The sequence below is a fragment of the Limanda limanda genome, chromosome 17, assembly GCF_963576545.1.
Source record: "Limanda limanda chromosome 17, fLimLim1.1, whole genome shotgun sequence".
Classification (NCBI taxonomy): Eukaryota; Metazoa; Chordata; class Actinopteri; order Pleuronectiformes; family Pleuronectidae; genus Limanda; species Limanda limanda.
Window position 1 is genome coordinate 20,849,184 of NC_083652.1, and position 27,931 is coordinate 20,877,114.

Below are 27,931 nucleotides of genomic sequence, written 5' to 3' on the forward strand. Positions count from 1 at the left end.
CAGATTGACGGAATTGCTTCGTGGTGGAGTTTTATTTTGAAAGCGTGGAAGGGGAAGCTCCCTCCTGTCTGTGTCTGGCGTTGACAGAAAGTCTCTCACAGGAAACCTCGGCTGGTTAAACTCCCCCGGCTGCTCAGACCACTCCTTCAGTCTGTCGACACTCTGCCAGCGATCCGCCGCCCGGAGGAATTCTCCATTTACACAATAGAAACTTTAAAAGAAATCTATACGTTCCTCGTTGGTCGATAATCTCGATTGTACTCGACGAAGTTGCCGACTCGGCTGAAACTTTTCTCGGACGTGCGAGGACAGACAGAGGGACACCATGGTGCTGAAGTCGGAAGACGGGATCGGTGAGTGAGAGACATTTTCACGTCTTCACCGGAAAAGCACAGTTATTACATGTTTATAATATGTGAGGCGTCAGCAGCTTTTATAAAAGTCACTCTCAGGAACCAAACGTGTGTGTGTGGAGTAGTCGTGTGTGTGTGTGTGTGTGTACTTTTGTGTGTGTGGCCTTGTTTACAGTGTTTACTCCTCTGCCATTTGTACTATCACTGTGGTTTGTTGTGTTCACAATCAGATCCTCGTACGATTCATTAAAAAGCTGTGGTTAAACTAAATATATAAAATAGACTTAATAAAAATATGCTACTTAAAAAAGACTTATATTTTAATCTGTATAGTAATAAGAGATTCCACAAAAATAATGGACAATACAAAATATTTATGTTTTGGTGTTTCCTGAAGCTGACACTGATATTGACACACTAAGTGTGTAATACAATTTGAAAACTGACTACTCAGCTGATATATATTTGATAAAATTGGCATTTATTCCCAATATGTCATTTCCAAACTGTAAGTACACACAGTTAAACCATACACTTTTATTATAAATAACTATAGATTATAAGGAAACACAAATGCAAGTATTTAGGCACTTTTATTTTGTTTAATATACTGATACAGACCTTTGAGACTGAAATAAAACGTAACCAACTGACTAACAACCAGATATATAGACCTTGAATTGACATCAAATGCAAATGTAATTGTTTATTCTGCAAATTAAAAGTTTTCATATGTTTAAACAAACACAGATACTAATATTTCTCAAATCTGTCACCACATCAGGCACTAGATATCAAAGTTATACATTTTATTTGTATACTTATTGAAGTATCTGCTGCTCCCTTTCTTTTTATTTTGTCCCCATTTAGCATCTGTGAGTCTGCATTGCCAGGTTTAATACGTTGTGTTGTATAGCTGCGTGTGTTATTATGTATTCATTTGGTATCAGAGTCAGAGCTCAGCCGTTCACACAGTGGTCCCAGTCTAACAGCTTTTGCCTCCGAAGGGAACATCCCCAGTGTCGGCTTTCAGCGAGGGCAGCAACAGGTGTGAGAGCAGGCGCTTCACTCCTGCAGTGTCAGCTTTGGAGGCAACACATTGTTTCACATGTTGCATTTCAATTTCCTGTGTGATCCCTGCTTTTGAAAATCGCTTGGCTCAGTTTAAAAGTGGCATTTCTCCCTTTCTGAAGCCCGTTCTAGCAGCTGTAATATCCCTCGAACCTGTGTGAAAAGACGATTGTAACACTTTGACATGAGTTTTTTTTTTTTTTTTTAATGGAGTGTATTATCGCATTAGCACCAAACGCCTTTGAAGCCCGACAGAAAGCCCCTTGTTTCTGAGTCCCGCAGCATTAATTAGCAGCAGCCTGGACCTGCGTCACTATTAATCGTGTTAGTGAACAGTGAACGTCTGACTGACTGATCCTGTTAGACGCTGCTGCTCCTTTGTTCTGCTGCTGATGGATCAGGAGAACTTTGCATACTCTCTCTGCCTCCCCGGCCCCACGGCTCGGCCCGGCTGGCACACAGCTGCATTGTTGGTACATGCACACAGATCAGAGAGAGAGAGAGAGAGAGAGAGAGAGAGAGAGAGGGGGGAACAGTCGATTCTCTTCAACTCCATTTGTCTCTGCCGTTTATGGGCTGGGTGGTCTGGGAAGTTAACGTAGTTGTCAGTAATGGTTCCCTAATGAGCGGTGCTGAGAGCTCTAATGGGCCCTACAGAACAATGTGCCCTGCCTGGCACTAATGCCCCGGCCGTTTGATAACCCTCATCCTCGCCCTATAATCACATTTTTAGCCTTCACTCTGTATCAGTTGCAGTTCTCCTTTTTCCACCCAGGTTCAGTTTGAGTTATTTTATAGTTCCTGCAGTAGACAAAAAGTATTTACTGTCCAGTTCATCATGGCGTTCTTAGTTTTATGTTTTATAGCTCAGAAAAAAGCAAAGAAGGCTAAACTGCTGACATTTTTGAGGAAAGGATGTTTCACAAGTCAATGAAAAGGGTTAAAAAAAAAACGATAGTATAGTAATTTATAAACTGTCTGTCATGGTAACGTTAAGATACCTGTGGGATTCAACTGTTCATTGTTATTTAATCACTTTTAATAATAGAAAGCTCAAGAATGCTAAAAAATATATCAATTATTCATTTGACAGAGAACAAATGAACAGAAAACACAAAAAGTTTGATAAAGTACTAATTGCTTAAGATAAAATTCCAGATTTCCTCCTGGTTGAAGCTTTTCAATGATGTTTTACAGTTTTTCTCCCTGTTATGATTGTAAGTGGATATCTTCAAGTCAAAGTCAAGTTTCTTAACCTCTTAACCTTTGGATCCAGGAACTTTTCTCACATTTTATGAACTCAAGTATCAAGTGACTGATTAAATGTGAACAAATGCGACTGTAAGTTGTTGGCCTTGCTGAAACTTCCTGCTGCCTGTCAGGAAAACAGGAGGATTGACCCGCAGAGCCCTAAATACCTGCACACTTACTGTTGACAGTAATGACTGGTTTGCATGTGTCTCTATCTCAACCTGTCGTCACACAGGCCAGGGACAAGACATGTTATTCCACGAATAGATCATCTTGTTCTGAACATTTAACTGAACAAGACGATACTTTAGATACGAGTGTGGCATGCAGCTTTTCTTTCTCCGTCCGTCCGAGCCTGCTGTTCAGTTCCCTCTCTTCTCTCCCAGCACTGATATGAGTGTGGCTCAGGTTTGTTCCGCAGCAGGTACAGACACGCCCGGAGTCATTTTTCTTCATACAGGAATAAACTCTGTGAGCCGCCGTGTTGATAAGGCTCAGAAATTCAAGATGGCGGCTGACGCTCTCAGTGATACTCAGCATTATTCTGTGTTTGCGCTGCAGGTAATATAGACATAAAACTGAAAGCATGTTTGCGTGACATTACATGCTTCCCTCCTGATATGGATTAGCAGATATTTTTGTCGCTGCTTTCTTGGAAACCGTTCTGTATCTCTCTGGTTTTGCTGCTCCGCTCAAGAATGTGTTGTGATAGATTAGAAGGTTTAAAGTAAGAAAGAACGGTTATTTTACTGCCTTTCCCACAGGATGGGAGGGTTCAGCCACAGCTTTCACTCCTCTGATCTCACTGCTCACAAACAGGAAGCCGAGAGCTCGACAGTCTATGCTTGACGGGAAGTGATGCCCTGAAGTTTGTGTGTGGGCTACATTTTTCGAGACCGCTCTGCTACAGAAAAAGTGAACACAAGACAAGCTGAAAGGGATGTAGAAAAATGCGTGGTTCCTTCAGCTTTCCCATCATGTGTTTTCTGAATCTGTGTGTGTGTGAATTTTTGTTCCTACTGGCCAGGGAGGATGTTGACAGTAGCAGAACCCCGATAAGAATCAAGGCCAATAGCATCAGCGGACAAAAGCACGCATTGTTGATAGAAATAACTGTCCCGCTTTTCAGGGAAAACAATAAGACAACTCCATATTGGTCTATCAAAACATTGAATGATGATAAACGCCAATGCAATAGAATGGAGATTAGTACAGAATGCTTTTGTGCGTATAATGATGGCTTGAACGTGTGTGTGTGTGTGTGTGTGTGAGCAGCTGCAGGATGTTTGTGCTGTGGAAGAATCTCTATGTTTGCTTTACACTGAAGCAGTGTGTGTGGTGGTGGGTCCAGCTATACGTTCTCCAGCTCCCAGTTCCCACCCTGTCACATCCTCTGGTCCCAGCATTCCTGCAGAGCAGCGTTACCACTGCGAGCAGACTGTTGGGGGAGTGGCCATTGTTCTCCTGGGGGTCTGACAGGGTCATTTTAAAACCATCTGCATCCAGACAAGTGTCAAATCGTATCAGAATAAATCTCAGCTCATACAAACACACATGAAAATATCCCCAGACCATTCATGTAAAGAGGAAGCGGTTTATTTATTTTTAGTTTGTTGCTTAGTGACAGACAATAACGAGGAACAGCAATGGTTAAAAATCCGGGCAGAGATTTTATTTCAGCTGTACTTTTATTTTTCAACAAAATTGTTAAGTGCTGTAGAACAAAAAAGAAAGAAAGTTAGAGAAAAGTTCCGGATTTTCTTTCAGATTAAAATTATTTATCTTTTTTTATGGGTAACTTTTGATTTTTTAACCCTCTATTAAAACATCTTTACTCAGATTCTTAAAATTTAGGAAGTCAAATAACAAATTACAAAAATGTACTTCTCACAGACACGTTGTTTACAAGTTGGAAAGTTGTCATGGTGATTTGCTGCTGTGCCAGATGACAAACTGTCTTTCAGCAGATGAGCCTGTTTCAAATGAGACGTTGCTTCATTTGAACAGAGGCCAAAATATTTTTTAATCCATTGTTTATATACTTAATATTTAATTTCTCTGTGATTTTCCCAGAACAGCACAGAGACAAGGCACCTGCTCTTTAAATGTGAGGTTTTATCTGTATTTAAAAGACACAACTGCAATTCAAAGTGCTTTAAATAAAAATACAAGACGCATAAAACACAGAACATGTATAAAAGAGGGACTAACAGTAGATTAAAATCACTTTGATTAGATTCCTTATATCATAAAGAAGCTTAAATGACTTTCCTAAAAGTTTCAAATGTTGGTATAACAAAGATGTGTTTTTCTGAGGATTATGTCTTTACTGTTGCCGTTTAATGTTGAGACACTCGACTTGTCTGGAAATACAGCTTCTTAATGCAGGACATAAATCATTACCTGTCAACAAACACATGGATCCCATACTGACATGAGTCAGAGGAAGCCCCGTCACTGGGGGCCTGCAGAGTTCAGTCCGCACAGCAGAGGGCTCCAGGTTGACTCATCCCACTTCACACAGACATGAGGCAAGAGCTCCGTCTGCTCCGTGCTGCTGATGCATCTGGGAGTTCATCATTAGCACGGGGATGATGCTCAGACACCAGCCTGAACGTGACAAGAATACATGATTGTCATCAGCACAGGCTCCATTGTTAATGTGGACTTTTGAGGTGGTAGTGATAGTATGACTGGTTGGATGACTGGTCAGGGAAGAGCAGGTCTGGCTTCAAGTGCTGACTCATGACAACTGCTCATCACTTCCTGACCAGATGTGTCCAAAGAACAATTCATACTCATCTTAATTAAAAGTTTTTTTGACATATTGGCTCTGGAGGCACCGAATTAAGATTCGTTTATCTTCCTCCTTTGAAAATGAAACATTATTTAGGTTTAAGCCTTAAAAATGCAAACTCTGTGGCCCTGGTGGACATGATAGTGCATCTTGCCCTGTAAAACACTTAGTGTGCCCATCAGGTCAGTCAATATTAGTTTATTATTAAGGACATCTCGATGGATCGGCTGGAGATTATTGGCCGGTTTTCTGCTCGATCAGACATGACCGGTGGCCACGTGATGAGGCTCAGCCATCGGATTGAGACACTTAAAACATGAAGAAGCTACAAGGCAAAGAAGATAATCTCTGCTTTCTCTTATTGCCAATGAAATTCAGAAATGTAGCACCTGTTTTCTTTTGGGAAAGTAAATGATATCACTGTCATTTGGATCTTCGACAAAAATAGTAACCTGACGAGTTTTGCAGAAGTTATTTAGATTAAATGTTAAATTATGAACATACATTTGATTTTCCCATTGAGGAAACGTTACCAAACTTGAATTCGCCAGGAAGACATATAAACATCAAATATAAAATAACATTAGATCAACTCAGCATTGGAAGAAAGTCATATTTTTATTAGGGCTGGGCAAGTTAACTCGTTTCAATCGAGTTAACTCAAGTGATGAGTTAACTCGATTAATTATTTTTTCTCACATTAACTCAGGTTTGATTATTTATTGTTTTATTGTGAAAGTCAGGCTTTTATTTTGTGAAAGTCTGTTGCTGACTGCTGCAGAACAGGAAAAAAGAAAATAATTGGCGGATAAACAATCGAGTTAACTCATCACTTGAGTTAACTCGATTGAAACGAGTTAACTTGCCCAGCCCTAATTTTTATTGATTTGTATAAACTTGTATATGTGTGTGCGTTTGTGTGCGTGAGTGTGTGTGGGCGTGTGTGAGTCAGGAGGCAGAAAAAGGGAATGACCACTGGGTGGAGCCTCCATGTTAAATGCTAGTGACAGCAAAACAGAGAGAGGGAGAGAGTGAGGAGGGAGGGAGGGAGGGAGTGAGTAAGTGAGTAAGGCTCCTTCCCCAGTTGGACTGAGTCAGAGTGTGTGTGTGTGTGTGTGTGTGTGTGTGTGTGTGTGTGCTGTGAGCCGGCTGGGAGCTGATACTTCTGCTGCATGTATGAAAACGCCGGCAGTATCTCCGTGCCTGATCGGGGGAGCAGGCTCCTTCTCTCTGCCGCTCGACATGTTGACGTGCGGCCGGCCGGCATCGAACAGCAGCTGACAGAAACACGGACTGCCGGGGTGTTTTTATATTTATTTTATTTTTTCTTAAATTGATTTACATGAAGATGGAGTAGAAAAAGACAAGGAGCTTCCTGCAAAGACGGAACAAAGTGACACTTCTGGGGATTTCTCGGTTCAGGTCAGCAGTTTGATTTGCCGATGCCTGTGTGTGTCTGTGTTTGCTGAATTGATCCCGTGTGTGTGTGTGTGTGTGTGGAGCTGATGGTCTTTGGCCCTTGCTGTCATGTGGGTCAGTTTTCATTGAGTGTACCTGCTCTCTCCTCACATGGACAGCATTGATGATTGAGTCAGTGAAGCTAATGAATGCATCTCTGAGTTAATAAAGAGCTAATTGGAGAATCAGTTTACATCCAACCAGGAGGAGGTTTGACTTTTTGTTCCTGGTGCTCTATCTATTCTCCAGCCTGGTCCCTGGTTGTAGCCCTTGCTGTCATGTGGGTCAGTTTTCATTGAGTGTACCTGCTCTCTCCTCACATTGACAGCATTGATGATCGAGTCTGTGAAGATAATTAATGCCTCTCTGAGTTAATAAAGAGCTAATAGGATAAATCAGTTTACATCCAACCGGGAGGAGGTTTGACTTTTTGTTCCTGGTGCTCTCTCTATTCTCCAGCCTGGTCCCTGGTTGTAGCCCTTGCTGTCATGTGGGTCAGTTTTCATTGAGTGTACCTGCTCTCTCCTCACATTGACAGCATTGATGATCGAGTCAGTGAAGCTAATGAATGCTTCTCTGAGTTATTAAAGAGCTAGTAGGATAATCAGTGTACATCCAACCAGGAGGAGGTTTGACTTTTTGTTTCTGCTGCTCTCTCTATTCTCCAGCCTGGTCCCTGGTTGTAGCTTGTTGCCTTCAGGCCAGTGACTGTCGCTCCACTGACTGACACTGACAGGGCAATGTGGTGCTGTCAGTGTGGGTGAGGGGTCTTTCCGCGGGTGTGTGGGAGGGGGGTACCATCGCTCGTATATCGGAGCTGTAAAAATCCAGATGCACCCTATGACCCTGTTGGAGGTGGAACAAAGTTTTCACATTTCACTCCACATCAGGCGACTTCATCGGACACAAAGAGTCTAAACTTTGGAAGTAACGCCAAGGACGCTTAAGCCGTCACTTGGCGTGGAGGAATGTCCCCAGAGGCGGCTCGCGGACACAAAGGGAGAGCTGTGATCGTCCCACCGCTCTGCCCACTGTCTCTGTGTTGTCCCCCCGACCAAACACAGGGCTCCTTCTCTCTCCCCCTTCACCTCCTCCTACCCTCGGGCCAGGTCAGGTTGGACGCTTTGTGGCTTTTTTGATCCAGGGATGGGGGGGGTCCCTTTCTTTGGTCTCGTTCTGATTCTGTTTTGAGTTCAGCAGCAGCAGCAGCAGCAGCTATGGATCAGGAGGTCAGAGTTCAACGAGTTCTTTCGGGATCATGCCCGGTTTATTAACTTGCATTCCTTCACACCCCCTGCACTCTGCTTTGATACAGACTGTCTGGTTGAGAGGCTGAAGGTGTGTGTGTGTGTGTGTGTGTGTGTGTGTGTGTGTGTGTGTGTGTCTAGAGATGTTGTGGCGACCTGCTTACACATCTGCTTTCTGTGGACTGTCTTTATTATGAGGACGAGGCAAATGTCCCTAAATCACAAGTCATTGAATTTCAAGGTTCAGGTTAGGGCTGGAGTATGTATTCTGGAAATGAATGTAAATCAATATAATGTTAGTGTGTGTGTGTGTGTGTAAAATATATATGAGGCTGGGTCCCTGTGGGATTTGCTTTAGTAATGAGATTTAGTCTCATATCAGAGATCTGCAGCCGAGACAATCCCGTTTTAAATCACCTTTGCTTCAAGCAGGAAACAGCAGAACAGATCAGCAACCTCACATCTATTTAATACACTTTGTGTCATCTTGACTGTGTGATTATATTTGTTTGTCCATCCCATGTGTGTGTGTGTGTTTTATGCTGGATATATTAAACCTCATGAAGTAGAGGCTGCTTCTTCTTCACATCTGGCGCTCGTATTGATTTAGGCTCGAGGGCGATTGATTGGGACCTTGGGTTGGGAGGTCGCCCTTTTAACAAGTTTAAAGAGAACTGCCCATGATACTATATGAAGACAAAAGGCTGTACAGCCACAACAAGAGCCCAGGGGGGCATGGGGGATGGGAGAAGGTGGAGAAAACTGATGCTCCCGGTTGCATTTTAGAGATGAGATTGGATAGAAAGAGCAGGGGAGATGATGGAGGACCAGCAGGAGGTGAATGAACAACTCTAATGAAAAGTGTGTGTGTGGACCAAGTTAATGTTGTTTGGATATGGAGGCAATAAGCTGTGAACAAGAACAAATGAAGAACCTTGTGCAGGGAGCGACCACTGTGACCAGGGTCATTCATCCGTCTCCAAGCAGTTTGTGCTCTACATCAAAATGTGATCACGTACAGGAACAGAAACGAGTGGCAACGGAAATGGATTTGTATGTATTTGCATGTTCCCAAAGTCAACAAATCACAGGCAGTATTGAGGTGGAAACACATTCAACAAAGTCTCCATCTACGGCTGTGGAGCTTCAAGAGTCCACACTATGGTGTAAAACGTCCCGGGAGCCCGATGCGGATCTTATTTAGGTAGAACGTCTGTGTTTTTTTTTTGGGCTCCCTCAATTGGGTCACATTTGCAGGAGGGAGGAGGAGGAGGAGGAGGGTGAAACATCCCTGCGAGCACTCAGACTTCTAATTTCCTTATTTTTCCGAGGAGAGTTCTTGAGGGATCTGGGTGGAAATGAGACATCTGCCTTTACTGCCAGGATGGTAATCACGGTGCGTATTAGTGGGCTCCGCCGCTGTGGGACAGGGAGCTATAATTGGTATCTCCCTTGATGTCACCTCCCCAGCTCGCTCCGCTGACCCAGCCCTCGCCTGAAAAACTGCTTCGCCCATTCGTGAAATCCGCAGACGCTCTTAGAAACACAAGATGAGGTGGTCAAAAATATAAATTAAACAAGATTTGGCCGCTCAAGTGAAGGATTGTGTCGAGTTGAAGGGGATCGGCATGCATGTGATCTGAATGTGATCTTCCTCTAAAATGGGATGTAGTGAGGGATAAATTTAGGCTACAAAGCACTCGAGAGTAATGAGGCCCAGGCTGTGTCAGGACAAATCTCAGATAATACTGTCCTGGATTTGGCGAAAGAGCATTTACGGTGGACATAAGGTCGTGATCTGAATCTGATCTGAATGCTTTTTTTATCAATTTGCCCCACATTGGTTTCAGCAACTTATTTCACGCAGAAAATGGAGTCTGTGGACCTCTGCACTGAGCCTCTTCTACTTCCTCTGATAAGGAAACATCACCTTTGCGGATGTGTGTGTGTGTGTGTGCACGTGGTATTTATTTGATTTAATATGGCTCCACTCATTGGATGCTCACCCCCCATGTGCATATTCCCCTTGATTGACCTGTTTTCCAGATAGCTCGAGTGCTCAAACGAGTGAAGATGTGGGCGGCTCTGTGGAAATCAGCACTTACAGGCTCGCCCCAGACATTACTGAAGGGGCCCCTTGCTTCTAAGAGGCTCCTGAAGTCAGATATAGACGAGACAGAAGAGGAGAATCACATCTCGTGAATAAGAAGCAGAAAACACCAAATGTCCTCTTGCGTCACAGCATCAACGAGACGTGTATTTTATTAGACTACCAGTAAATGTGTCTTCACAGAACCGGTTGCTTTTCTCATCGCTCTATCTTGACCTCATTTACCCTCCCGTCTTTCTCACTTCCTGTCTTTTTTCTGATGACGGCCTCTTTTCACGGGGCCCTGCCAGTGCAGTGGTTTTGCTGAAAAACATCCAGGAGGCAGAAGAGAAACCAGCAGCTCTCAGCGCTTACCTAAATGGATGGGCCCCCCACCCCCTCTCATCTGCTGTGTCCTGGAAAATGACACCCACTTGGCACAAGCGTGGGTGGGGCCTTTCCCTTCCCCCGATGTGGTCTCGACAGTTCTGGGCGAAGTCAGGAAGGCAGTGAGGGGTGCACCTGATTGGCTCTGTGAAGTCCTGATTGTGTGGGTGATGTCGGATGACGGGTGAAGGGGTAGGGCGGCACGTTGGGCAGAAAACCTGCTCTTTAATCGCAGGCTCAGAGTGTCATCGTATATCTGCGCTGCCGATGGGGTAAGACACGGATTCTCCAAAAGCTCCTTGTCCGTGTCCTCCCGTCCTTCAAGAGGGGAGACGGACAGTCTCCATCCCCAAGTGATCACGTTCTTTTGCGCATTTTCTTTCCGTCTCCTCTTCTGTGTCAAATTATAGTCCGTTCCGTCGCTCTTCTCCTTCACTTTGTGGTGCTCCTCTCCGCCAAGAACTCTGTGGTGGCAGTTGTTAGATCCCGCTGTCCTGTGCTGTGTGGCGTAGCTTCTTTTAGCTTCTGCCAGCCAACCAACCTGACCTCACGCTTTCAGAGAGAGGAATGTATACTTCCTGCTTTGAGCTCGTGCTATCTTTGGGTTTTATTTGTGCGTCGGAACACATGGCCAAGATCTGGGTTTGCTCAGCTTGACATTAAGTCGTCCAGTCGATCGGGAGTAAATCTATAATACCAGCTGTACACACGAGGATTCTCACAGTCACAGCAACACGTGTAACTGATTTTTAATCTTTTATAATCTTTAATTCAGTCGAGACGCAGAAACTGAGACTGAGAGACTTTTGCACAACCACCAGGTTTGTTGTGCTTTTGTACAGGGAAACAAAAGTCTTATTTACGCTGTAGACAGACATGTTTTGGTTCCAAACACGCGCACATGACATCCAGCTGATGGCGTCCCCTCATCAGCTCGCTGTTATTGGAAATCGTGTGTTTCTGTTCCCCGGATAGCTGTTGATTTCATGCTACATTCTCCCCGATTTGGAAGGAAAAATGTCAAACATCTTCGATACTTACGATTCAAAATCAGGGAGGCTCAGATTCAGTTGGTGACATTGATATTATTTCCGTAACCTCCTCACACTACAGGATCGTTGGTTAGATAAGACAACATCCAGCGCCCACACGAACTTGGACCAGTTATCTTCTTGTGTTCAGCAGGAAATAAATGCAAGAACACCCACGTACATCATGGCTTTTGTGTTTGTGCACTTGTGCCTCCTTGTGCTCCCCAGTCTGCATATTAAACACTCATGTCTTCGCTGGTACTGTATGAGATGCTCTCGAGGGACCTGTTTGACCGAGTGAGAAACAAGACCGAAAACAAGACCGTGCAAACAATTTATTTTGGTTCCTATCTTTGCTGTAACCCGCCGTCATCTCGTCCTCGTGGTTTCCATGGAAACCCGGAACATTTGGCTGTAGGCTGTGAGGCATGGTGTGTGAAAGGTCAACCCGGAACGGAGCGCCACCCCAGCTGTCTGAAAACAATACTGGAAGACTGTGTTGCTTTGTTTTGGAGACTCCTGACATAAGGCTCCTGTTTGGAGCTTTTCATCGTTTACTAGCAGACATTCCAGTCAATGTCATGGGTATTTGCCTCGAGATGTTTAGGTTTGCATGCCTGCTGTTATTAAATGGAGTGGATAAAAAATGCTGGAAAGACTATATATATATCCTATATTTGGATTTAAGCTTCTGTAGAGGAAATTGGAAATTAGCTGATGATGGTGTGTTTGTGTATGTTTCTCAAAGCCCTATGAAGCTCATAATTTCTGGATGGATGGTTGCGTCCTTGCTTTTATTGATTGCCAGATTTTTTTTTTGTTGAGTTTTTGTAACCTTAAGTCCGCTGACCCTTTACTGCACGTACGCCACCTCGCCACTCACATCGGTTTTGTCAGGATTATGTGGGACTAATGTCGAATTCATGTTTTCAAAAAGTTGGAGGAAGACGGAGCTTTGTTTTTTTGGGTCACTGACTCACTGGTGGAATCATGGAAAACTGGGGAAAGAGTTAAACAGGACCTTGTGTCCTCAGCCTCCATCACTCTATAACCAACACCTAGTTAACCGTTTGCAGACATTCACAGAGTCGGCCCGAGACCCCTTCAACCTTTGAACCCTGCTCCTGAGGTAATGAGGGGAGGAGGAGAGGTCACAGGAGGAGACGTGTGCTCGGCCACTGGGGGAATCGGAGGAAGAGCCCCTGAGTGACAGATATGATCTTCTAACAGAGAACAACCGCTGTGACCGGAGCAGCTCCTGACACTGTTTGGGTTCAGAGGGTTCAACTGCCATTTGGGGCTACACGTGCAAAAAAAAAATTGTCTTGTGAAACTGCAAAAGTTGTTTTGCAGCCCAGCGGCTGAATGGTTAGTGTTTCTCACCTCAGAGATCACAGACTTTCATTTCACGCCAAAAGGAAGTTCAGTCTGTCACTTAAATCGTGGCAAAATTTGTGTATTATTTGTGTTTTTATTTCAATTTCACTCTGTGTAGTTTATTATTAGTTTTTCTGGAACTGTTAATGAGTTCTGCATTATTTCTGTAGTCTGGAGTCATTAAATGAGACTATTGTTGTTGTACTTTGTGTAATGCATCAGCATATCATGCATTTCTTCAGCAAGTGAAAACGTGCACGCATCAAAGTTTGTTCCCTCAAGTCACTACATTCTTTCCATATTGACTGACAATAAACCGATCACATGCAAGCAAGCAACAAATGAAGGAGATCTGATGCATGAGTTACTCGGTTTCAAATGGCGTCTGAAAGAAAAACAAGAGGAAGTGCGTGCGGTGCAGTGCTAACGTAAATGAAACTGAGATTGTGCTTGTGCTGCTGTTATGATCAGAGTGCTGATACTAGTGGCGCTTCTCAGTTCCGTCAACCGGGACACGTTGCTCGGCCCTCAGTCCTTGAAACAGACAAAGATAATTATAGCTGCGTACAGTGAGTGACAGGAGTGACGGAGCTGGGAGACCTGTCACCGTTGTGCTACTCTGGCACTGATGCTGCCTCGCTGTCCTGAGTGGTTTCGTTTAGTCAAAGTTAAATCCTGTTCAAAGGGCGCTGTGCTGCTGCAGACTTGGTGTAGGAGCCCTGCACACTGATTGTTAAAGGCACGGCTAATTTTGCCGTAACAAATCATGGAACCTTCCCTCCTCTCCTCTGACCACATATCACCTGCTCCTGTTGAATGTCACTGTGGTTCAACACCTCTTATCGCCGGCATTCACCTTGTAAAATCAAGAGATGTTAGCGACAAAATGTTATTCCCGTACACTGTAATATCAGAGATATGCCTCAAGGGACAGATATACATACAAAAGGATAAAGGTTTCATACATTTTGGGATTCATTTTTTCAACCCTTCGTCTTCTCTCTCATGTCTCCACAGTCCCGGACGACCTCACCCCAGAGGAGCACCAGGAGCTGGAGAACATCCGCCGGCGCAAACAGGAGCTGCTGGAGGACATTCAGGTAACACTGAGCATCGATTCAAGGGCTTCTTTAAAACTGTATTAAAACACGAGATTTTTATTAATTCTGATGAGTAGAGGTTTGTAAAACTAAAATATCAGCATTTTTAATAGAGTGTCAAAATGCAAGTCATTGTGAAAGTGAAATCCCATACACATAGTTATAAATCACAGTTGAACTTACCATAGCAAAATATGCTAGATGCTGCCCCATTAAAATGACCAGGTTTGAGACATAATGGCCAAGAATCTTCGGATTGTTTTGTACCTACAAGTTGCAGACACTGCACTAGTTTGTCTCCTCCTCTGCTTTGTGATTAAACATTTACTTCATAGCCAGACTCACTGCCTTTGCTCTAGTTCCTCTTTCCTCTGAGTCCTTCATACATTTTACCCGAAGTGGAATGTGAGATATTTCTTACCAAGTGCCCACCCTTCTCTTTTTATGAGTGCAACTTGTCTTTTTTTTGGGCGTTTTCATTGAAATGTGGTTTTGAATATAATGTGCTTAATAAAATAAATCATGCAAATGATTCTACGTGCAGATAAAACAGCATTATGCTCTTGTGAGGATTGTGCTCGTGCAGCCGCTAGAATAATCTCGTGTACTCTCCGGTTCCCAGACAGAGCCAGGATTCAAATCAGCTCAGCCGAATTTCCCTTAAGTGGTTTGTTTGATTCCTGTCCATGAGCTATGACGATGATTTTTTTTTGGACTGCTGCCTTCACCCAAGTGAAACTGCAGCTGATTACTCTAGCTCAGGTCAGGTCAGTTCTGTCAGTCAGTAACTAGCTCCATGCCCGGCCTGGCAGGAGAGCCGGCCTCCAGATGTCCCAGTGGGTGTCTCAACTTCCGCTGGAACCTGACAGACAAATATCAGAGGCGTGATCCGACACTCTCTCTTTTATGAGCCCAGGCCCTTCCCCTTTCTTCTCTGGCCACCACTACCACCCAATCCTCTCCTTCTCCTCCTCCTCCTCCTCCTGCTCCTCCGTGGTCTGCACGCTGACCCCTCTCCTCCTCCCTGACTCCCACACCCAGGGTCAGCATGCCAGAAACTTCCCCTCCACCACCACAACCACCCACTTTCCTGTATGAGCATGGCCTTTTGTTTGTAGAGACAAGCATCTCAGGAATGTGTTGTGATTGCGCAGAAAACACAGATGTTCCCTTTCTGGTTTGGCATAAAGTGAGTTGGTACTATGCATGAGAAATAATAAGCTAACACTGTGGCTGGATATGAATAGAGAGCCTTGATATTTGTAATCCTTTACTGGGAGCGTTGTAGTGTCTTATGATCAATAGCAACAGAGCTCTGACTGTATACAGCACTTCTCTTATGCTACACTCTATTATTCCAGACTTTCATCAGCCTGACATCACCCTCTCCATCCCTCCTGGCCTCTGCATCTGCCTTTCTGCGTCAGTCTGGCACCAGCAGGCCTGATCGACTAAATCTGCCTCTAAGGCTGTCAATTACAAAAAAGCCACACAAACTATAATCCACTTTTAAGCTTTCTTACTCCATTTGTATCGAGGTTATCCCCAAATGTTCTTCCCCTAATCAAATTCAGAATGGGAGGCAGACGCACACAAACACACACACACACACACACACACACACACACACACACACACACACACACTATCTGATATGACTTACATGCAGTCACTGTGAGTTCATACTTCAGAGCGACTGGGGTGAGGTGAACCGCCTCAGTAAATCACGGATCACCTCAATACTACTTGCACCTTCACCCTGTCCTGTACCGGGATTGGGTGTAGTTGTCTCCCATCCAGTTGGATACGCATGCGAGAAACCAATGATGCTTTGGCCCCCCCCCTCTCAAGTTTTTAAGTTCACACATTGTGATCTACCCTATCAATGCTGCTAAAAAAATGTAATCTTGATGATGTTTTCCTACACTTGACATCTATTGCAATTCTGTCCGTCCTGGGAGAGGGATCCCTCACATGTGGCTCTCTGAGGTTTCTACGTATTTTTACCTGTTAAAAGGGTTTTTAGTAGTTTTTCCTGACTCTTGCTGAGGGTTTAGAACAGAGGATGTCACACCATGTTAAAGCCCTATGAGACGAATTGTGATTTGTGAATATGGGCTATACAAATAAAATTTGATTGATGATTGATTGATTGATCGGCGACCGGCAAGTGAACGCTCATATGCCACCATTCTGAAGCTCAGAGATATTTGCCTTTGAGCACTGTTTAATGGAGCGCTCATGTTTTTTTTTGACCCCCCTGGTGTCAGGATACTTATGATGAATGAATTCTTCTACTCCCCATTACTCATAAATCGTCTTTCTTTTTCTCTGCAGCGGCTGAAGGATGAGATAGCAGAAGTGACAAGTGAGATCGAGAACCTGGGTTCCACTGAGGAGAGGTAAGAGAACCGGACCCGACCCTCCTCCTCCTCCTCCTCCTCCTCCTCATCCCCATCACACACGTTTCCCTCCCTGTTTTGCCTAAATCGGCGTGTTGTTTGCCTTCTATTAACTTAGCAAATGAAGCTGTCAATTATTCATGTTTGATGGCCAGGTCGGGCCAGCCCATCACACCGAAAACCCCTCCCCAAATTGGCTATGCTTTTAAGGCAGTTTAAATGTTTCATCAGGCACACCCCCCCCCCCCGCCTCATTGAATAATGCAGTGGGTGTACGGGCAGAGGCAGACAATGGACGGTCTCAGGGGAGGAAGCGCTCGCGTTCGGTCTACTCAAGTGTATAGGGATCCCATCAGAGGCCGAATATTCCTACAGCACTTGGATCTCAACCCCATTAAGGGATAAGGCACCTTCTTGTGATCAAAGTTTCCGCTGATTGGCTCGAAGACTGTCCACGAAAAGGCCGTCTGAATCGGTTCAGCTGAGTGTCGGACTTTGGCAGACGGAAGCCAGAGGAATGCTGGTGTGAGTGAGTCAGTGGGAAGAAATCATGACCTCTCACCGGCTGGGGATGGAGATGTCGCCATAGTGACGGCGGACTTCTGGAGCGCACTTTGACCCCTGAATAACTCCAGGCCCTGAGAAATGAGACTTTCCCATATGCATTATGTCAAACGCTTCATCAAGGGGGGGATAAACGCCGGTCCCAGACAAATACATGAAAAAATGTGAATGGGAAAATTACTTTCAGGAAATTAAGTATTTGTTGTAGTTCTCTGAGCCATGATGAATAGATATTGTGATAGATTAATGTGAATGTAATTTGAATGCAATATAAGAGGGATTGATCTTGGGCGAAAGGTCCAGAGTCACTGGTTTCAGCTTCTCAGATGATATTACTGGTTTTCTTAGTAATTTAATCAGATTTAATATCTCTGTATTTGGGTCACTCCATTTTTAATACATTTTCTGGGAAGTTGTGATTGGTATATTATTGTCTTCTCATATTATATAGAACAAAATGTTTAATCAATTAATCAAGACATACATTATTGATGGATTATTAATGAATCAATAATAAAAAACAATTGTTGACATATGCTACATTAGGTTTTCAAAGGGAAAAACTAACAACAACTCTCTTATTTTTCAGGAAAAATATGCAGAGGAGCAAACAGGTGGCGATGGGCCGTAAGAAATTCAACATGGACCCCAAAAAGGTAGGAGGAAGTAACTGAAGAGACATTACTTTCCCCTACATGTTCCTCACGAGCAGGATGTAACCTGGGGCTCCTGTCTCCTCCTCAGGGGATCCAGTTCCTGATTGAGAACGACTTACTGAAGAATACCAGCGGCGACATCGCTCAGTTCCTCTACAAGGGCGAGGGCCTGAACAAGACAGCCATCGGCGATTACCTCGGAGAGAGGTCTGGATTTAAACTGTCTCTGTGATGCTTTAGTTTTTCTCTGTTTCTCCGTTTAACCCCCGCCGTCATCATTCCCGTCCACGTGGTTGATAATATCATCGAATGGCGAGCGCATACTTTCTGTATTGCTCGGCTTCCTCTGGGTCAGGGACACACCCTTCCTTTCCCAAACAGATTATTGGTCCCACATTTAGACCGTCCTGCCTGTTGCTCAATGGGCTCCATCTGTCTTTGATTATCTCAGTCATCCCTTAGTTACGGTGACAACAGGATTTGGAAATGCATGCGTTTGAAGTTCTCGCTCGAGAGCAATGCTTTGTAGAGTAAACGCACAATACAGGAAATGGCCGGTACGCCCTGCTCTGTGTCAGAGGGCGTTACAGTCAGGGGGCGTGGTCTGTGAGGGAAAACCGGGAAATGGAGCAGTCTCTGTTTGATTGTTGTCACAGGCCGGGGACGGTGTCTGAGTAATGTTTTTTTAGGGAGGAGCCTGAGGAGTGAGGGGCTCTTCCGATATGATTGGTCACTTTTCCACTGGGAATAGCAGTGACTGGATAATCCTCTTGTCAACGAGAGCTCCTTAGAGCCGCCCCAGGATCCCACAGGGCGGATCGTTTACTCTGAAGGGCGCGAAGGTCAAGAATGATGTCATGACTGAGATTAGATGATAAGTGAAAGGTGGCCTGGCCTCCTCCTTTGGGATGATTGGAGGACGCAGCATATCACTGACATCAGAAGCCCATTCGAGCCAGATCACACCCTGAGCTAAATCCTCAGACAGGTTTATGATGAGATCTAATTTTATTCAATTTTGATGCAGTGATAAGAATTTTCTCAAGATTTTCGAGCCAACCACAACAATACAGGCTCGGTTTGGTCTTAACATCCATGAAATTAAATTAAAATTCACTCTGACAGATCTGGGTTATGAATTTATCGTTCGATGGTCTTAACCTGCTGTTTGGATTATTGTTTGATTTATTATTATAGGTTTATTTCCAAGCACAAGTGCACATTTATCTTACTGGTTCCAGATTCTCATTATGAGGATTTTCTTTACATGAATATATTATATTATTATTATAAACTGTTTATTATCTGTTAAATACTCAACAGAAATACTAGTTAGTTAGACATAACAGTTTGTGCCGATATTAAATTTAGCCTGTAAAAGATCTATGTTTTCTCTCCTGTAGAGATGACTTCAATATCGAAGTCCTCCATGCCTTTGTGGAGCTTCATGAGTTCACAGACCTCAACCTGGTTCAGGCCCTTAGGTAAGACAGCGTGTTGCCACACTATATCGAGTACTTTGCATGATCCTCACCTCATTTAAATGTAGTTAGGATGCAGCTCTCGGTTGGAGTCCTCTGCCCGAACGGAATAATTCAGCTTTTCTTCACACTGGAAGTGAATGTGTTTGCTGACGACTGAGCCGTGTCCCCCTGACAGACAGTTCCTGTGGAGTTTTCGACTGCCGGGAGAAGCTCAGAAGATCGACCGCATGATGGAGGCCTTCGCTCAGCGCTACTGCCAGTGCAATGCCGGCGTTTTCCAGTCCACAGGTAACTCTATCCTGCTGTTTTCAGCCGGACTTTCAGTGCAGTCCTCAGATAAAAGAGCTGTTAGTGTGCCAGCAACACTGATAAATAGAGTTACATTTCTAATCTGACTTAAAAAAAAGTTCATTCTAACTTTTTTTTATATTCTTAAGGAACTTAACCAGATAAATATTTCTCTTCTCTGTTATTCTCTGCCATCTTTTTCCATACTTCCCAGAGATCTAGTGGAATATCAATAGAAGTGGCATCGAACCTTCTTTATTTAACTTGGACAAAGTCTGCTGAGGTTAATTGTGTTCTGGAAGAGTGTCTGGCTTTTGGGAAATAATGCTCCGAGCAGACAGCCCGACTGCCTCTAACATGATTGCAGATGGATGTGAATAATGCATGGGACTTCTCAACAGCCTAACGGGCCAGATAAAGTGCTGCTGTGTCAGCTGTGTGCCGGCCACATTGTCTCTTAGCATGCACACACACACACACACTCACACACACACACACACTCACACACACTTATACATATGCATACTTAGCTGCCCACATGCGGCCTTTCACTCCAACCCACTTGTTCTCCAATCCATTTCACTGCGGCCCTCAAAGTGCAGTCTTTTCAGCTCAGCTAATTTCCATTCATATTTAAACAGCACGTTTAAAAACACTGGCTGCATTTTTATGGTAAACGGCAACATTCTGCTATCTGGTCAAATCTCACCGCTCAGTTTGTGTGTGTGTGTGTGTTACAGACACCTGTTACATCCTGTCGTTTGCCATCATCATGCTCAACACCAGCCTCCACAACCCCAACGTGAAGGACAAGCCGTCTGTGGAGCGATTCATCTCCATGAACAGAGGAATCAACGATGGAGGGGACTTGCCTGAAGACCTGCTCAGGGTGAGTGGGGACCTGATCCGACTCATTGGGTCCCGACGAGTCAGGCTGGGTTCAGCAGGGCCATCTCCTTTTTTTTGTTATGTTGCACGTGCCTGTTATCGGGGAAAATATCTCTTTTGGGACTGGCTCAGCTAATTTTGTCTTTGGCTTGGTCGGGTTCTGACAGAAAAATTCCGACCCGAGCTGCACTCTTTTCAGAATGTGTGCACTTTCCGCAGACCTCAGACTAGCTCTCTATTTACGGTCACCTCTCTCTCTCTCGCCGTAGAACCTGTATGATAGCATCAAGAACGAGCCTTTCAAAATCCCAGAGGACGACGGCAATGACCTCACGCACACGTTCTTCAACCCCGACAGGGAGGGCTGGCTGCTGAAACTGGGTGAGTGGCACTAGAAATGCAGCGTATGCTCAGTACACTGTAATGTATAATTGCTAAAAAAGTTGGTTTTCATCACTACGCTGACAGATAACCTTGCATTGCGTTTCGTAGCAACACAAAAATCAGCAACAGAACGTAATAACGAAATGTTGCCCCCGAGGTCGATAACCTGCGAGTGTGTGAGAAGCACCTGTGAGGGCGTGTGTGTTACACTCGACCCTTGACATCTGAAGACGTTCCTCCTTTAATGTATTATGAATGTGGCCTTGAGATCAGAGCACTACATGAAGAGGTTCTCTAAATTATTTAAGACGCATCTTCATACACGGACATGCACAAATGCTGACTTTCATGTGTGTGCACATACACAGATTTCATGTTACTGTAAATATATGTATATTTATAAATAAAAATGTGAACCTTTCCTTTTTTTTTTCCTGTGGGACATTATAGTCTCGAGAAGATTTTCACTTAAGATTTGAAATGCATACTTTGTCCCATATTAATGTTTTAGAGTGTTTGATGAACTTTCCATCGTATTTTTCTCCTGATCCTTTGCCAATATCTGACTGAATCATTTGTTCGCACACACATGTAAACACACATACACACACATGTACACACGAACACACACACACACACATGTACACACGAACACACACACACACGTAGGCCAACCTTTGTTGTTACCAAGGTCTCACAGGAAGTCACTCGATCTGGTACATTTTCTGGTCTGTTTCCATCCTCTGTTTCCTCTGAGATCTCTCGCGGTTGTACAGATTCACAATGAACTTTAGTTGAAAGAAAAAACAAGAAGAAAACAATAATAAGTGAACTGACATTAAATCTTCAGATCGCTGTGAATCTTTACAACCCACTCACAAGTGTGTGAAGACTTCTCTTTCTCCAATGACTCCATGTTGACAGATTTGATCAATCATGGTGGAAGGTAAACTGCCGGAGATTAAAACTGTAATTCATACAAGAAGAGGTGATTAATCCATGTAGTGCTTTACAGTAGTTCACACTGAGTGAAACTCCCCCTTGTGGACCGATGTATTAACAGCAGATTGGTAAAAATCTACTGACCCTCCTGAATAAAGTCTGTGAAGCAGTGCATCAAAGCCTCCTCGGACAGGACTGTGGTGCTGTAATTCTTTATCATTTAATTTACATTTTTTTGTTTCCTTTTCCTCTTCGTTTGTTCGTTTGTTCCCATGATTTTGGCTGTTGTCTTTCCTCAGGAGGTATGTACACCTGCTCTTCCCAAACACTAGCCCGTCTCTCAGCTCTCAGGTGCTTTCGGTGGTCTGCCATGCTTTTTCGTTCTCATCTTTTTATTATTTTTTTTACATCCATACAGGGTTGTTTTTTTCATTGTGTCTCCACTGACTCATTTGGATTTCAGATGTTTGTTTGTCTGTTCAGTCTGCCATTGAGCTGGTGGTGTCACCACACTCCTTTTATCTCTGTGGGTGGTCGCCGGGTGCGTTTGCCACCCGGGGGCCTGGTTCTGGGAGCCGATGCTTTGTGACCACTCTGCCCAGCAGTCCGACCCTCTTTTTCTCTGTATGCTGTGGTGGTCACTCTCTTCAATCTGTTTTTTTTGGAAGCTGCATTATACCTTATTTCCATGCAGCCAGCACAACAAAAGCACTTTTGCCTGTCTCTCCAAATTGATCATGAAGCCATTTACCCATTGGCTTATTGTTGTTTGCTCTCCGGTTGCATGGAAAGGGAATACTGCACCTTTTTCGCAAATGTGGCTCTGCTCTCCTTATCTCATGCCGTTATTTAATCTGAAGGGCGACCGTGCGGTGCTGGATCGGACTGGACGAGACTGTGGGAGAGAAGCGTGGGCAGAGGAGTGTGTCGAACAGGGATTCAGGGATGATTCATATGCTCAATAGTTTGTGCATTTTTGTAGTCAACAACAAAGCTTTTCTTTAAATTCGATTTTTAGAGTCTTTAGATTGGTCTGAATGTTTTTTTTTGGGCACAAAAATCATAAAACAAATAAATCAACCAAATGCAAAAATCATCGTCGTGAGAAAAACATTTCACAAAAATCAGCAACTGGATATGTTACGAGAAAACCCGCTCCCTCTTATCCTCCACCTGTCCGGCCTCCCACAGTTCCGTCTTGCATGGGTGACTCCCTCCGCTCGGCTCCACTCCAGCCGAGCGCCGTCCCCCCCCACCCTCAGCAGCAGCCTGCAGGGACGCCCCGCCTCATCAGACGTCGGTCACCTCTCTCTCTCTCTGAGCGATGACAGGAACTGACCATAAAACCCACAAATCACGAACCCCTCCGGCCAACCCAATCAGCCGTATAGGCCTGGCTCTGTGATTCTGCCACCGCCTGTGTGTTGTCTGTCTGTCTGTCTGTCTGCTTCTCTGTTGTGCGGATGAGGCGGCGAGGAGCTGCCCGTCTCCGCCCTGTCCCATTTGAAGTGTGGCGGTAGCGTCTGTAGACAATAACAAGTGTAGGCTGAAGTGTGCGACCTATCACGAGTTGTGTGGAATGATGGGGTATCATATACAGTGCCAGCGCTGTTATATGATAGTACAAGTGTGTTCAATATGTGTGTATATATTCATCCGTAAAGCCTCCTATCCTGGTAGATGGGGTTTCACAATGCAGCTTTTTTACTAACAGTGGTGGTGGGAATGTCTGGTCTGGTCTAGTCAAGGCTCAGGTCTTTGGGATGATTACCATGAAATCCTGTCCCCCTGCTCACCGGGGAAGTTACCTTTCAAAGACGAGACAGGAAATTCGAGTCTGAGATGCCTGTAAGGTAGCTGAGCATAGCTGCAGGCGCCGAGCTCCCTGCCGCTCTCAGTTTGTTGGCGTCCCATCCTCCCACAGGAAGTACGGGTGACAAAAGGAGGTCAGAGGTCAGCCACAGATCAGCGAGCAGCAGAGTTTAACCAGGGAGTTCCCACTGGGCGTGAAAGAGGAGTAAACTTAAAGGGATAGTTTCACTCATTATCTACTCACCCACGCCTCCATCTGCATAGTGGTGAATTGATGTGGAGTGAATTTTAATTTTTCTGTGTACTCTCCCTTTAATCCTCAGTAACTCCTCTTAGTCATTTTTTGTAGTTTCTATGGTAATTACGCTAATTAATTAAGTTCAGCGAGCTCATAGATCTGTGTCCTGACTCGACACATCTGATTTTACGCCGAGTCGGCAAACGAAGAAAAATAAACGGGGGCCACGTGATGAGAGTTTCCAGATCCAGAGAGACGTTTATGGAGATGTGTAGCTTTTACAACACCACATCTACTCCAATTATCATAAAACCCATCAAAGAGGAAATAATAAGAAACCGTTATTAAGTGGTGGAGTGAAGCAGAGAGCTGAAGGCTATGCAGTCGTGGTGATGGTAGGTGCATGGTTGCAATGCGGTGAATATGGGGATGATCTGGGTAAAAAGGAGCCGTCATCTGTCTGTCTGCCCATACATCTGTCTGCCTGTCTGCTGCTCTACCCGGTGCTTCGGTGCTTCTCTCTCTCTCTCTCTCTCTCTCTCTCTCTCTCTCTCTCTCTCTCTCTCTCTCTCTCTCTCTCTCTCTCTCTCTCTCTCTCTCTCTCTTCTTTTTTCTCGTTGAGCCTCTTTGACGCTCGCTTTCTGCTCCACAGGGGGACGAGTAAAAACCTGGAAGAGGAGGTGGTTCATCCTCACCGACAACTGTCTGTACTACTTTGAGTACACCACAGTGAGTACAGCTCGGTTCCTGAGGCCCACTGGGGGGGGCGGAAAGCTGCTCATGATGTTGTCGCCCGTGTGGATTTACACCTTTTTTATGTTTGTGCAGGACAAAGAGCCCAGAGGAATCATCCCCCTGGAGAACCTGAGCATCAAGGAGGTGGAGGATAAGAAGCCAGTAAGTGCAGCGCCCTCTGCTGGTTTATTATGTGGTTACACACAGTGAGGGAGATGGAATTGACTCCAATGTAAAGGTCCCATCTAAATAAAAAGTCCACTTTTCCTGGTTTAATCCTGTAACTGACTTAAATGTTTGATGACTCCTTCATTGGTTAAAAGCGGAGACGTAGCTGAAGCCCCATCTTTTTACCAAACGCAGGTAAATCTGTGGAATCGAATAGCAACCGGACATCATATATACATATATGTAAAGATGTTTATTGTCAGTGGAACTAACAAAGATAATTGAATTGAGCAAAGCGTTGGTTCAGGCAGGTGATAAAGTCGATCCAGTATCTGATCTGACGGTAGCAGATCTCTACGCTGGCTCCAGCAGCTTCAATTTGCAAAGCTCATATTGTGCTCTCTATTTAAGCTGCTCTTATTCTCTCAGGTACCCCCCTCCTCCACAGAGCCATACCACTAAATACGACTTCTTGCAATTATTGACTTCAAATAACTTTTGACGAGAGCCGTCCTGATTGAAAGGCTGGTAAATAATAGTATTCACTTCCCCTCGATGACAAATTAACGGGTTAATCGCTGCCTTCCTGTGCTTTCTCAGCAAAATGTCGCCAAAATTATCCAGTGGTTGATGCACAGCCCGGTAAAAGTGCAAGTTATCCTTTGCATAAGTGAGCCATCAAAAGAGGAGCTTGCTGCAGTCCTCTCTCTGTCCATTTAGTAAATGGCACTCGCGTTATTTCACGTTGACATTTTAAGATCACTTCAGAGGAATGAAACTGCCTGACAGGAAGTTGCATTACAGTGTTTAAATCTGTCTGTGAGGGGATTGCTGTAATTTGCCGCCTCTTACTTCTGCAGAACTGCTTTGAGCTTTTCATCCCGGACAATAAGGACCAGGTGATCAAAGCTTGTAAGACCGAGGCGGACGGACGCGTCGTGGAGGGGAACCATACCTTCTACCGCATTTCTGCCGCCACCACTGAGATGAAAGATGAATGGATGAACAGCATCAAGTAAATGGTTTTTTATTTAAGCTTTTTTTTTTAAGTTTTCAAAGCCTGATACTGGTACTAGAAGCTCCAACCAGTTTGGGGCTTTGTTGGGATGAGAAAAGAATGTCTGCATGTCCAGTCAGTTAAACCTAGAAGTTTTCCCAATACATCATTAGCAGTTCCTGTTTGCATTGTAACCATGTTTTATGAATTAAGGTTTATTTAGGTGTTTATTAGGCATCTTCACAAAGTATAGGTTGAACTAAATCCCCACAAATTTAGTGGGGGGGCCAGATTAAGCGTCTCTCCCTCCACTCCTCCAATTAAACAAGAAATGATTAATGACACATGCAAATATTATTTTTAACAATTTTTATTTCAACGTCGACCTGAAATCAGAGCGAAAGATAAACTTTAGAAAAACATTGGAAAAAAAAGGAGCTCAAATTACAGTATTCTACCGGGTGCTGCACTTTGCACGCTCAAACCGTTTATGCCTCTCTGTGACATTTCCCTCTCCGCCTTTGCCCACAGAGCTGCAATCAGCAGGGATCCCTTTTACGAGATGTTAGCGGCCAGGAAAAAGAAGGTGTCTTCCATGAAGAGGCACTAGATCCACTGAACGCTTTTCTGACTTTGCGCTTGCCGGAGCAGGGGGGTCCCGGGTCTCCGTTCGCCCTCTCCGGGCCGGGTCAGAGGCCACGGTTAAGGACATCCTCAGACAATTTCCAGGGGGACTTCTCTTGGACACACACTCGCTCTGGCTTTGGGACTCTACTGGCCGAGAAAAGAAAAAACAGGAAGCATGCCGGGGATCATGGTCAATAAGAGTCAAGGCCGAAGCTTCCTCTAACCTCTCGTCTGAATGTCTCCCTTCTCTCTCTGTCTCAGCTCTGTGTGCGCTCTCTGTCCCGGAAGCAGAAAGGGAATCTTGCTGCAGCGAAATCCAAAACACAAGTTCCCGCATTACGACGCGTAATGTGCACAACATGCATACTCTCACCCGTAGCACACATCGTTTTAACTCAGCAGGTCTGATCGCGTGTGGCGCCCCAAACCAAAATATTGCTCGCTTTATGGAAGAAAAGTTAGGACCTTTTCAGACGTGCTTTAACATGTTTGGGTGATACTTTTTTTTTTACAGCTTTTACTGTAGATTCCTCTTGAGTCCGTTGTTGTTTTGTCTACTTTTGTAAAATAAAATGGTCTTGCAAGATAAACTACTGGGGGGGATAATTTGCCAACTGTTAGTGATTTTATATTAAAAAGAAAACAAAAACTTGTCTGTTTAAAAAAAAAAAAAAAAAAAAAGTTGCCACTCAGGAGATTGTTCCGTGTCGCCGCTGACGTGGATCCTCTCAGCCGTGAAAAACCTCTCAGCCCGTGTCCCAGACCCAACTGTTATTCAGTTTTTTTGTAAATGTGAAGCGTACCGCTGCAGGTGAGGGTGTCTGCCTGTCTGGGCCGGGTCTCAGCGTCAGATCTGTTCATTTCCTGAAGGTCTCGGAGATGCATATCCGCGCATTAGTGTCTTTTATTCTAAAGGGACGAGTGTCCCATCACCCTGGGCCTTTTCTTGAGCTCTAGATGTTGTTTCCGCTCCCCTACATGTTTTTTTTTTCATGCTTTTACCTCGTCTCAAAACACAAGAACCCCTTCTATTACTGTATCATTTTATTTTTCGGGGGAAAAGTAACTTTACTGCTGCACGGTGCCTGGCGCTCTAGATGAATTGTGACGAGAAATGCTGCTGGTTAGCGACAGTAATTCATTTCTTTTCTTTTCCCACTTGAACATTTAATCTTTTTGTCCTCTGCCTTTTCAGAGCTATAAATGACTCGAGTGGCATTTCAGCCATCCCCACGATCATTGTACAATACTGTGTGCTTCAGGTTGTTTTATGTTTAAGATGATGTGTATATATATACAGTATATATATATGACATTATTGTTGCAGAAGCTTTAAAGCAGCCCAAATCAACGTGTGGCAAAGCTCGATGCCCGGAAAGGAACAGGGTTGTCCCCCGTCTCAGGAAGCGCGACGTGAAACAAAACAAAACTACTGCTCATATCAGGAACGGTGGTGACCCCAAAAGATGGAGGACTGAGGCTGATTTGATGGCCGTTCTAACGCGACGTCTTGTCAAATATCCAAAACTGCATCGAGGTACAATTTTTGCAAGTGCAGCGTGAGTTGTGTATCGAGCAGTTGCCC

The 27,931-nt window shown here is 44.4% G+C and overlaps 1 protein-coding gene across 1 annotated transcript; it reads left to right on the top strand.

Annotated features, from left to right (window-relative positions):
• The first annotated feature begins 128 nt into the window (after positions 1-128).
• On the top strand, positions 129-27,931 carry cyth1a (cytohesin 1a). Its single transcript, XM_061089423.1, has 13 exons — positions 129-353; positions 14,079-14,161; positions 16,499-16,563; positions 17,717-17,783; positions 17,872-17,990; positions 19,187-19,267; positions 19,443-19,555; positions 20,296-20,444; positions 20,713-20,824; positions 24,472-24,548; positions 24,648-24,716; positions 25,583-25,737; positions 26,251-27,931. The coding sequence occupies exons 1-13, from the start codon at positions 326-328 to the stop codon at positions 26,327-26,329; spliced, it is 1,197 nt and encodes a 398-aa protein (XP_060945406.1). The 5' UTR covers positions 129-325; the 3' UTR covers positions 26,330-27,931.